The 13010-nt window shown below is 44.0% G+C and overlaps 1 protein-coding gene across 1 annotated transcript in view; it reads right to left on the bottom strand.

The window, feature by feature from the left end:
* LOC138267230 (extracellular calcium-sensing receptor-like) overlaps positions 1–12727 on the bottom strand; it is a 42469-nt gene extending 29742 nt beyond the window's left edge. Inside the window, exon 1 of the mRNA XM_069216086.1 lies at positions 12600–12727. Coding sequence (XP_069072187.1) covers positions 12600–12727 — 128 coding nt within the window. The remainder of the gene's footprint in view (positions 1–12599) is intronic.
* Positions 12728–13010: the final 283 nt, after the last annotated feature.

The following is a 13010-nucleotide window of genomic DNA, read 5'->3' as shown; positions in this document are numbered from 1 at the left end:
GAGGTTAAGTATGATGCCAAGAGCAATAGAGAGAACCACAAATACGATTTGAGATGTAAAAATGGGGACCTGGGGAGATCAAAAAGAATAATTCTTCTTAGAAGGATATTTCAGTTGCCGTTATGAACCTACAAAATGAATGAACATTTTTCAAAGCCCACCTTCATGCATCATATTTTGTGCCTAAACTCAAGCACATGCATCTTGAGCACTGTATCTCCAGGATAGCTGTGGAGAGTGGCATAGACCACACACTCTGGTGTAATGGCTATAACAAGGGGTAATGATTTTGCTAAGGTAGTTTGGCAGTGATGGTTCCTTCAAGACCCTGGCAACAGATCAGGGTGCTACATACCTTGTATTTCGATACCTTGTTGTCGGGGAAAAGTGTAGCAAGTTAGAGGCTCAACAATTATGTGTCAATGTATGTATTGGTGTAATTAGTGAGACAGAAACTACAGAATTCATCATGTTGGACGAGCAGAGTCTGGGAGGACACAAGTAGGTTGAAAAGTAGCCTATAATATTAGAGGCTGTGAGCACAATACACAGCAAGACCACAGTCTCTGGGGACCATGTGTTTGGTGTGGCACTGTGACACACAGTATAAGGTGTAACTTTAGGAAGGTTCAAAGTCTGTTCTGCTTTGCATCTTTTGGATATAGAGCAGATTCTGGTGTAGCACAGCCTGAAGGAGAAAATGTCTCAGACAAACCATTTGAATGAACCCCCGGGCTGTGGGAGCCCACTTTGGGCAAGGGGTTGCCAGAAGAACACTTTGGAGAGCACTCTCTGAGGGATCCATCTAGAGGATAATTCTGGAGTGCATGGTCTTGAAGGCAAACTACAGCTTTGAAGGCACACTGATTATCTTGAGAACATTCTGGTGAGGCAGAACCTGGTAGTGGCATAGATTGAAAGTAGCATAGTCTGCTAGAAGTATATAATACATGGGATTGTGCTGTCCTTGTATAAACTCCTGTCTACAATTTCTTTATAATCAGTGACTTGTGATGCACTAAGTGAAAGAAACAATAAGGGCCCTCATTATAACCCTGGTGGTCTTCTGACCGCCAGGGCCACAGTGGCGGTCTCACCGCCGACAGGCTGGCAGGAAAGACCGCGACATTATGAGTGTGGCAGGTTGGCCTCTGCCAGCATGCCACATTCCCGCTTGTATCACCAGGGTGGTTGGACCCGCGGGGCTGGAGATTAGCATCTCCGACCCGGGAGTCCATTGAAGACTGCCGGCGGTATTTGTAGTCGGCTTTCCACCAGGGTTTCCCCAGTGGTAGCACCGCCAAGAAAAGCCTGGCGAAAAGGCGACAGGAAATTTCTTTCCTGCCACCCGCAGATGACTCCCCCCCTGAAAGCCCAATACCTCCCACCCCCAACATACCAGAACCCGCCACCCTTCTAGTGTTCTAGTACAGTTTCCCCTACCCTCCCTACCAGAACAGCAACCCCCTACCCCACCCCTTCTATTACAGCGCCCCCTCCTCTCATACATGCACACAGACACCCACACAAACTCCGCATACACTCATTCACGCAGTCCGCATACACTCATTCACGCAGCCCGCATACACTCATTCACGCAGCCCACATACAATCTTTCACCAACTCTGACATACAGGCGTTCACTCACATGTACCCATTCATGCATTCACTTCAACATTCATACACGCACTCACTTCAGCATTCATACATGACGTCACTTCAACATTCATACACACACTCACTTCAACATTCATACACGCATACACACACATGCATACACACTTACATTCACACACACAGACAACACCCACTCACACATGCACACACAACACACCCTACTCTCCCACCCCTCTCCCCTGTCGGACGCCTGGCTTACCTTGTCCGGCGAGGAGGTCGTCCGGCAGGGAACAGGAACGTGCACTTCCACAGCCAGCACCGCCCGCCATCAAGACACCGCAAGGCCACATTACAGGTCGTAATACGGCTGGTGGAGTCCTTTCGGCGGGCCGGTGGGGGAACCGCCCGTGCTCCTCCGACCGCCAGCACCGACTCCTGGAGGATTTCCGCCCACAATGCGGCAGAAATCCTGCAGTACTCGTAATATGGTGGTCGGAAGACCGCCAGCAGTGGCAGTCTTCTCGTGCCTGCAGCTTTGGCGGCCAAGATGTCAAACTCGACTGTAATACGGCACTGCAGGCGAGTTCTGAAGTCACAGTGCCTGCTGACGAAGTAAGCAGCCAATGTGGAACTCAGGAAAGGTCACAGAACAGTTGTTTAAAGCAGCAGAAATAAAACATCGTTTTTCTTTCCTCTGCTCTTTTTTCTAGCTTATAGTAACTACCAGAAAGAACATGATTATTTTAAATTGTAAAAAAAGGTTCAAATATTTCTCCATTTTTCTACACATTTTAAGCTACTTCAGCTTTTTTTACACTGGCTTGTATTGAGTTGTTCCTAATATCTGTTTGTAACAAATAACTAATTAATGTGTTTAATTTTAAACTAGAGGGTCTAATTGTATTCCTCATGTTTGCAAACATGCTCTCTCTTTTATTTGAAAACCAATTCACTAAGGTTTTAAGTGGTTTCTGGGAAAGGTAATGGCATAACCAAGTATTATATGGGATAAAGTACCCGCTGTCGTACATGATAAAGATATTGCAAGTCACCATAACCTTATTAAGAAAATATGGTTTCAGTCTCATCCCCCTACAATGGTCATGGAACTCCTCTGTGACTTGCAATATCTTTATAATGTACGGCAGGAGGTTCCTTATCCCTTTTATAATGGAGACTGCCTAGTCTTCAGATTGCATAGAATGGATGGAACATTGTCTGGAGAACCCACTGCATAGGGAGTATTACATGGAGTCATCATAGTTTGGAGGCTAGACAGTGTGGAGAGGAATATTGTCTGGGTAAGCATATTCTGAGGAAGCATAGGGGTGTGGTGCTTAAAAAACACAAATGGTGTCTGCAATCTGGGGTGACGTACAATCTGAGACAAAGAAAGAGCAAAAAAGCATTTTTCCCTACTTTAATGAAAAAATAATGGACTGGAATACAGCCCAAGTGATTGCTAGGGAATTTTGCAAGCATTCCAACCACCGTCTTTGTATTTCCTAGGGGTGCCACGTAAGTCAAGACATGGCTAAACATGCTCACTGTGCCACAGGAATCAAGTTGTACCTTAATTGTAAGCCATAAATAATCCAGAATTTATCCGAGATTGCTCGTATTCTTCTTAGAGGGGTTGTGGCTTGGTGTCTTGGGGTGGATTGTTCCTTTTGCAGAAAAACAATTCTGATTTTCCTGTATCTATACTAGGGAGTGCGATATGGGGGTAACACAATGGCCTGGAATGCAGCACTGGGTGATTTCCAGTGTGAGAGACTTTTTGCAAGAATTAATTGTATCATATTTGTGCTTCACCACATAATGATCTTGTCTGAGAGACCATCTGGCCCATGTGGTCCAGTGATTTTTTAGGTCAGATGAAAGCCCAATATGGCACCATTAAGGATCACAGTCTGGTTGAAGCATATTATTTTTAGTAGTATTGACTGGGGCCAAACACTTGGGGGAGCATAGTCTGAAGAACAGAGGGTAGACAGAGCACAATTTTGTGAGGAATGATGAACTTGTTTCGGCCCTATTATGTGAAGGAACTAGTAAGGAGTAAATAAAAGAGTGAAAAGTAAGGGGCTAAGCATAGTCTGAAATGGGGCACGGTCCAAAGTAAACCCCCTGGTGTCTACCATTGCTTTGCAGCACTATTTGTGCCACACACGTTTTAGGGATGGCTAACGTCTTCAAGAAACAATCTTAGGAAACATAAGGTAAAATAACATGCAATTATGGAGATCATAGAATGTCCACCACTACATGGGATGAAAAGATGAACTACTGATGTGTACAATCTGAAAGGTCACAAGATGTGTTTGAAGCGGCAGTGTCAAAAACTTCTCTAGATATTTATGACCTGGGGCTGCATTATCAATACGGCATACTGTCCCACTCTCTGCCATAGTAAACTAGTTTGCGTGCAGGGAGCAGACTGAATTAGTTCACTCTGCCTGCACTGGGAACAGCACATTGGTGAAAGGCAGACAACCTATTTCAAGCCTCTTGTGTACCATTCACTGTGCTGATGGTAAGAGGCCTGAAGTTAAAAGAGAATTTGTGGAGTTCCTTGAGAACCACAGTCCACCCTCCAAGGAGCACAGTCAGAGACAACAATGACAATGCATCACCTCCACAAGGCACACAGTCAGGGAGTGTCCTGATGTCCTCTTATCTATGTACCCACAACTGTAATAGGACCAGGCAAAGAATCTGTAAAAGGACCAGGAAAAGGATCCCGTTATTTGCATGGGGTCAGACTCTCATGCAAATGAGGGAGCACCTCTTTGAGGTTGTGGTACCAGCCATTTAGCAACTGTGCAATCTGAATTATGGAAGTGGATGCATAAGTGTCTGTGGCCCCTTCGGCAAGATGATGCAGGGCAACACAAGGGCTTAAGTCAGATTGACTAAGCCTTGCAGAGCCACCATGCTTGGCTCAGCATGGCTTAGTAAATCTGAAATAGCACAAAGAGTGTGGATTGCCTTGCATTACTCTTCATTGGCAAGGTGTTGCATGGGTGGAGCGTTGGTGTTCCCATGCATTCACTTTGGTGTTCCCTCGTATCAACCCATGGGTTTTGGTGCATTCCTCGATTTACTAGTACACTAGGGAATGCATCAAAATGGTACACCTTCCCAACAGAGACATAACGAGGAGAAATAGCTTTATGTCTTCTCTCTGGAAATACTCCTAAAAAAAATGTTTTGCGCAGTTAAGTGCCCCTTTCCTGCACAAATACAAAGCTGCCTGTAACTCAGGCACACTTGCCCCATGGTGCAATAGTGCCTGTGTTGAGGCTATGCTGCACTGTATGCACCAGTGCAAAGAGAGAGAAGGAATGAACCATGTCTTAGTAGATAGGGGGGCCATATGTATCAAAGGGTTTTGCCCATTCTGTGTCAATGAGAAAATGTGTTCATACGTATGGCCCATGGTGCATTCCTGCTCTCTTGATTTGATGCAGTGCAGCAAGTTGTCTTGCTGCAACAAATCCTAGTAAATGTGGGCCTGAGTCACTACATCGTTGAAATATGATCAATTGTCCATTGTCCATGAGCATTCATTGAAACCTTGGTGGTAGACAACGCTGCAGTGATACAGGAAATGTAATGCAAAATAGAGAATTTCTGCTAATATCAATCTATCAGAAAGGTTTTCTCCAGGGGTAGGTGGCAGTGGTTATTCTACCTTAGGAAACTAGCCGTCTTTTGTCCTTCAAAATATATTTTTAAACCAGGCTATGGTGGACACTGGTTCAGTTTTATTGGCTGATCCGTTATAACTGTTAACTAAATGACCCCCCTAGTGCTCCTGCCACAGGAAGGGCAGTATTTACTGTTCCCAGTAAATGGCACGAGTTTCTCTCACAGGCGTAAAGGGATGGTGATGATTAGAATATCCTTGCATGCGCACCTCTTATATTTGTGGTCACTGGCCACTCGATGGCACTGGAGTTGATGTGAAAGTTCTTTCCTAAAGGGGCACTGGCTGTATAATGGCCCACTGTCCTGTAATGGATCGTGCCATCAGATCCCTCCTGCCACTGTATGATGCCATACTGGGCCTCTGGGTTCCCAACACCGTCAAAGAAAGCCTTTGTTCCAGATGAGTCCTTAAATTGTACATCCTGAATATAGTGAAACAGCTAGAAAAGAGAAGGAGAGGAAGTGAATGCGCAAACACCTTTTCTGGAATGCATGAAAAGGTGAGTGATGAAAAAAATGTGCATAAAACACTTCATGTTATCCTCACAATTAAGAGGGAACAGACATTAACTTTATAATGAAAGAGACACTGTCACTTAATTTTATTCCAATAGTCACTTTGGAAACTGTACTTGGATGGAGTAGAAGGGAGTGACTAATTACATATTGTTTTGTCCTCACCTAATTTCAATAATGCAGTCAACATCGCCCTTTCTCTTCCGGATCCCACACAAAAAAAGAAATCTGTGATCAGATTAAACAGATACAGTACTGGACTGTCCACCTACCTTCCTACCGTCTTAGGCTGATGTGCCATAAAATACAATGTGGAGGGGTGGAAGAAGTCTCAACAACCCCGAGAAACACAGCTCAGAAATAGTGAGCAGAAGTTGCCTGTCACCGTTTCTGAGTTCTGTGGTCTGCAGTTCACATATTAACTTGGAAACAGTGCAGTTTATTTTAACAAGCATTGGAACAGCGAGTGGTCCTTGCCTTTGAGATGCTTGATTATTCTTATCCAGATGTCCAGTGCACTTGTACATGTACACTCTGTAGCAATCTTGGACTGAATTTTCTTAAAGCCAAAAAGAAAAAATCATTACAAGATGGCACCATGCATGTGTACTTGCATATGAGCCATCTTGGAATGTTTTTTCTTGGAGCATAAGAAAAGTAAATCCTACATAGCTATTTCACATGCGGACACATTGCCAGCCATCTTGGAATTGTTTATAAATTATTTCCCCACAGCAGTGCGTGGAACACAAAGCATATTTGTTGCAAACAGCTACTAGGAGGACCTTTTTTTTAATGTAGAGAGCGGGGATGGAGAAGTAGAAGGGGAGCTAGAAATAGATATAAGTCCCTCTTACACTGCAGTCAAATGCATGATGGTAAAACTTGGTGAGACCAAAATGCTCCTTGGGCAGGACAAACACAGGAATAGGTAGAAAAGACATCAAATCAGGTTCACTGAGGGGTTCTAGGCTACATCCAATCGACATTGAGATTTTACTCAGAACCCCAAGGTGAAATACATCCCTGTAATTCACTTTTTATCCATTTATATCTTTATTTTTTGTACAGTCCCCAAAATAATCTGTCCCTGCTTTCAGCTGCTTCACAGTGGCAGAGAAGTAATGGGGGAGCCACACATAATATGGCCTCTGTTATGTATCTCTGTCCCAAAAGTAAACAAAAATAAAAAATAACTTATCAGCTATCCCTGACCAACCCTGCCCGCCCATAACCTTCTCTGCCATCCTCCCTGCTTCAGCTGTGTTTTCTGCTTTCAGTCAATTCAGACAAGCAACACTGCGCTGACAGGCCGTCATTAGTGCCCTGACTTCCTGGCCTGGAAACCTGTCTACTAAAAGCCATGTAGACAAGATCTAAAAAATGGGAAACTCCCCCAGGGCTAAGATTGATGATATGGGTCCATCAGTGGTGCACAAACAATGACCCCAACTGGGTAGTGCATCCAATGATTTTATATTTAATTATGTGTTTGAGTGTGAGCAACTTCATTACTTGCAGTCACTTTCTGCAGCAGCTAGTTCATAATAAGCTGGAAGTTTAAGTTCTAGACCTACTTTATAAAATAATGAACACATGTGTAAACACCGGTTTGAGCACAGGTGGAGCTGCAGTCCTGTTTTTTTCCACCAAATTAACAAGGAATGTTTGCTGATGCGTGGCTCAGGAGCTCCAATAATCATACCTGGTGCCAGCATTTGAAGAGGAGGCATTTCCTATACTATCCCCATATCTGGTTCTGAAAAGTTCTTCCCTTCCCCTGCCAGGGCTCCAAGGAGTATGGGGTGAGAAAGGATTAGTGTCCTGTGTGTGTGCTGGAGGCAAGCCTCTTTGAAGTAAAAGAGGGGCATAGAACAGCTCAAACCGCAGTTATCCTGGAAAGATGACCCATTCTGCCTACACCCAGTCACCTTTGTCTTACTCCGTGGCAGGAAAACACAAACACCAACAGCAGAGTCATGTGGGCATGTGGCGTTTTCGAGTTGTGATTTAATATCCAACTTTACTATTAAAGAGGGGTGTAAATTACAATTTATTTGGGTGTGAATTTGACGCCGCTATCTGTTCTCATTCCAAAGGTATCACTTATTAAATGTACCCAGTGTTATCAAATGGGAGAGAAAAGCCTTACAGTGGATGAAAAACAGATTTAAGAGATTTTCACTACCAGGAAATAAAACCTAAACCCACATGTCCTACTTTTAAATATAATGCACCCTGATCCTGTGACACGTTAGGGCCTACTTTAGGGGGGACTTATAAGTATTAAAAAGGAAGATTTAGGCCTCGCAAATATTTATTTTGCCTTGTCGAAATGGCAGTTTAAAACTGCACCACAGGCTGAAATGGCAGGTGTGAGACTTTTTTAAAATGTTACCTTAGTGGGTGTCACAACGAGTGCTGCTGCCTGCTAGTAGCCTTTAATTTAAAGGCTCTAGGTAGCTGTAATACCATATACTAGGGGCTTACAAGTAAACTAAATTTACCAATCAGGTATAGACTAATGTTACCATGTTAAGGGAGAGAGCACATGCCCTTTAGCAATGGGTAGCAGTGGTAAAGTGCATAGAGTTGGAAGGCCAAGAAAAATGAAGTTCAGAAGACAGGTGGTTGAAGGCAAAACATTTGAGGGAAGATAGGACCAAGGATGTCAGGTCCAACATGGTGCACAGGCCCTCATTTGTGATTAGCACAGATGTATATAACAAATTGTCATTGGTTGGTGTGCATTGTGTGAAGTTGTGCATAAATGCCTGACTTGTTTACAAGGAAGATCTCTATTGAATTTTTAGATGTACTAATATATGTTGAAGCAGATGAGTTACAAACGACATTATATAGAAAACCTACTGCAACCAACAGTATACTACATAGTACAAGCTTTCATCCGAGATCACTAATCAAAAGCATTCTGTATGGTGAATTTATTCGCATCAAAAGGAATTGTTCCATGGAACGAGATATGGACAAAAATTTGGAGAGACAAAACAGAGATTTATAGATAGAGGTTATAAATCTAAGGCAATAGAACAGGGTGAAATAAAAGCAAAAGCAATGACACGAGCACAGGTACTGGTGAAGAATAAGAACATGTCAGAAAGCCATGATGAAGAATGATGAGTTAAGACTTATCATGGATTATAGTAAGGAAAATCAACAGAAAATCAATATATTGAAAAAATATTGGTATCTGATTCAAAGAGATAATGACATTGAACAGCGAGTAGGCACCTATCCTTCAATTACATACAGGAAAGTGCCATCACTTAAAGATATGCTAGTGAGGAGTCACTTCGAAACCACAAATAAGGTAAACTGGTTAGTTGATGGAAATAAGGTTTTTTTTTGCTGCAGAAAGTGCAAGGCGTGCAAAATTGGCTGCAACAAAAAAGCGATAACAGATTTTCAGGGTAAAGAAATCTTAATTAGAGATAGAATCACATGTGAAACAACTTTCGTGGTTTATGTCATAGAGTGCTGGTATGGTCTTAGATATGTTGGCAGTACCATATGCCCTCTGAAAAAGCATATTCTTGAACATATTAGAGCAGTACAAAATGATGACAATACCTATGCCATGACCAAACACCTAAAGACTAACACAGAATCAAATTGGCTAAACCTGAAATATTATGGTATTGCAACAATAGCAAAACATGAACGAGGAGGTGACAGAGTCCAAAAGCTGAGATGTCTAGAGTCCAGGTATATCATCAGATTAAAAACTAAGATCCCATTTGGGATCAACTGTGATGAGGGATTATATTGCCATTTGTAAATATAAAATTAGCTTAGAACGAAAACTAGTTAAATAAATAAATAAGGAAATGTGAGTACCACATGTAAAGAATTGAGTATTGAAGAAATAGAAGATTGGGATATGAGTCGTATTAGGTATTATAAAAATATAGAAGTTATTATTATACATGTGGCCTAAAAACTGACAAAGATGTAACAATAATATATATAGATACTGGTGATATCTAAACTTAGTTGTATAACTTTGGCAAGTATACTCTATCTGAGAAATATAGAAAATGGTCTGTTTTTTTTAGCTTCGTAACATATATGTTTGTTCTTGATGGTTGATATTGTTAGAGGTGTAATGGTATTGTGGGGTTTGGTAGAAAATTTGATTTATTAGAACTAATTGATGTATTCACACTTGTTTTTTTTATTTAAAAAAAAACTACATATCCCAGAATGCCACATAAAGGCTGAAATGAGATGGAGACTACAAATAGAGCAGTTAATGGATTGGATAATTACCGTGATCAAGACAGTGTAGGTCGAAACGCGTTGGTGTTTGTTTGTCTGGTATCATTTGTTCATATTAAATGAAGATTTCGTGAAACTCCTGGGAGTGCCACGTCATTGACAGGAGTGTCAAGCTGGTGTGCAAAGAAATTAAGGGAAAGGTCCTTCCCTGGCACGGGCACCGACACTAAGAAGCGCACCTTAATTGGACCCCTTTGGGACGAATATATATATATATATATGGTGTCATGTGTAGAAAATCTATAAATACTTAGATATGTATTTGGCCTTAAAATTATGGGTACGAAAGAGAATGTGTAACTCTACTTTATTCCATAAAGACTCTACGATGGAAGGTGATTAAATTGATTTATTGGAGGAGGCTGGCCTGGTGTGTGGTGGGTACCTGTGGTGCTTACACCTAATTCCAGGTATCCCTTATTAGTGTAGTGTAATGTAGTCCGTGTCTAGAAGCCTCTCTAGAGGTATCTACGGATGAGCAGGAACGGCTTATCTAGGAGACATGCAAAGCTCATGCAATACCACTGTAGTCACACTTAGTATTTACACACATGAAAGAAAACACCCAGTGTTACAAAAATAAAGGTACTTTATTTTGGTGACACAAATCCCAAAAGTACCATAGGGGCTATACTCCCTTAGGAGGTAAGTAATATACAAAATATATACAGTAGTATGCAGAAACAGGCATAAAAACAGTTAGAAAACAGTGAAATTAGTGAAAATCACAATAGAGAGAAATAGACCTAGGGGGAGCACAAACCATATATTAAAAAAAATGGAATGCGAAAGTCGGTTCCCCAACGAGGTAGGTGAAGTTGTGCAGATACAAGCTGGGAGTACTAGGAAAACCCAAAGGTAAGAACCAGAACCTCCCCCACCCCAGCGACCAGGAAAGCAGGAGTAAATCACAGTAAATGCCCCGGAACACTCACTTAGAGGAAAAGAAGAATTATGCAAAGCCCAGAACCGACTTCAAGACACCAACAGTGGATTCCTGGACAAGAGGACCTGTTGAAGAAGGCGACCAAGTCCAAGAAGCACAGCAGAGTCTAGGAAGGGCAGGAGCCCCTACCCACCAGACTGAAGGTGCAAGAGGTGAGTCGACTGTGAAGAAGGAGAGTCATCACTCCACCAAAGAAGACGAAGTTGAGTTCCTGGAGGATGCAGGTGATGTCCCACGTTGAATGGAGGATTGCAGTCGGGTTTGGGCCATTAGATTCCGCAAACAGGCCTTGGCATACGCAAAACTTGCGGTTAGTAGAAAATGGAGCTGCCGGGGACCAGGAAGGACAAGGTGAACACTACCCAGGAGGGGGAATCAGAGTGGGCCCTAAACAACACCGAGAGCCCATGGAAGCCCAGGCTGCACCCACAGCAGTTCCACCGGACGTGGATATGAACGTTGAAGAAGAGGCCCACTCAGCACTATGAAAAGGCTCCCATGCCGCCAGAAAACCACTCAGGGAGCTGTGCATCACAGGATGGAGTGCTGGGGGCTGGAGCTTCACGATGCCTGAAGATCTTGTGGAAAGGATGCGAACAAGCCTTGGCAGCTGCAAAGGACGCTGTACACAGGGGTACTGTCCTGAGGGAAGGCAAGGGCCTACCTCCACCCAAGTTGGGCAGCTGGAAGAGAGGACCGTGAGGACCCCTTGAGTCCACCACCCATGATGCAGGATCCACGCAGCTCAGCAGGAGAGGGTATCCATGCAGCCCGTCGTAGTTGCAGTTGGTGAGTGACTCCTTCACTCCAAGGGAGATTCCTTCTTCCTTCTGATGCATGCTGAAGACAGGCTGTCCTCAATGGATGCAGGAGTGGGAAAATGTTGCAGTTACTGGAAGGTGCCATGGATACAGTGTTGCAGGAGGCGCCTTGCTTCTTTGTTGCAGCTTGTCGGGTCCTGGAGCGTCCAGATGCAGTTTCTTTAGTCAGAAGTCAAAGTGGAGATTGCAGATGATTCCTGCTGGAGTCTTGCAATCCGAATCTGAGGAACCACCCAAGAGCGAGACCTAAATAACCCTGAAAGGGGGATTGGTCACATAGCTGGGTGACCACCTATCAGGAGGGGCTTCTGACGTCACCTACTGGCACTGGCCACTCAGATGCTCCTAGAGTTCCCTGCCATCCTTGGATCCAAGATGGCAAAACCCAGGGACCCTCTGGAGGACCTCTAAGCACCACCCCTGGGGTGGTGATGGATATGGGAGTGGTCACTTCCCTTTCCTTTGTCCAGTTTCGCACCAGAGCAGGGACTGGGAGTCCCTGAACCGGTGCAGACTGGTTTATGCAAGGGGGGCACCAAATGTGCCCTTTAAAGCATTACCAGTGGCTTTTGGAGGCTACCGCTCCCAAGCCTGTAACACCTATTTCCAAAGGGAGAGGGTATAACACCCCTCTCCCAAAGGAAATCCTTTGATCTGATAGAGACTTCTAGCTGCAGCTTCCTTACCTTAGAATTCCCTGGCGTCCGCTTCGAATCCAGAGTTTTTTGTGAACAGTACCCTGCGCGCGCGCCGTCGGGCGGTGTCGTTCAGATCCGCGTGTGTCGACCAGCTCCGCGTGCGTCGCCAGCTTCATTGGAGTCGTCTATGACGCCACGGTTGTCTATATAGACGGCGCGCGTACGTCAGTTCTTTTCCTTCCGTGCCGGTTAAGCGCAGTTTTGGAAAGAGCTACCCTGCTTCAATGGTTTGTCGACACTTTTTTGACTCTGCACCGAGTTTGTCTTTGGTGCTTGGACAAGGACCACGATTCCACCTCGTGCTCCGATTGTCGGGCCATGGCGCCGAAGGCCTTGAGGGAGAGATCCCTTAAGCTTCTTGCGGCCCGACATTCGTCTTCGGTCGGCGCAACTCCGCGG

This window comes from Pleurodeles waltl, chromosome 12 (genome assembly GCF_031143425.1).
Source record: "Pleurodeles waltl isolate 20211129_DDA chromosome 12, aPleWal1.hap1.20221129, whole genome shotgun sequence".
Classification (NCBI taxonomy): domain Eukaryota; kingdom Metazoa; phylum Chordata; class Amphibia; order Caudata; family Salamandridae; genus Pleurodeles; species Pleurodeles waltl.
The sequence above is the reverse complement of the archived record's forward strand: the minus strand, read 5'-3'. Positions and strand labels throughout refer to the sequence as shown.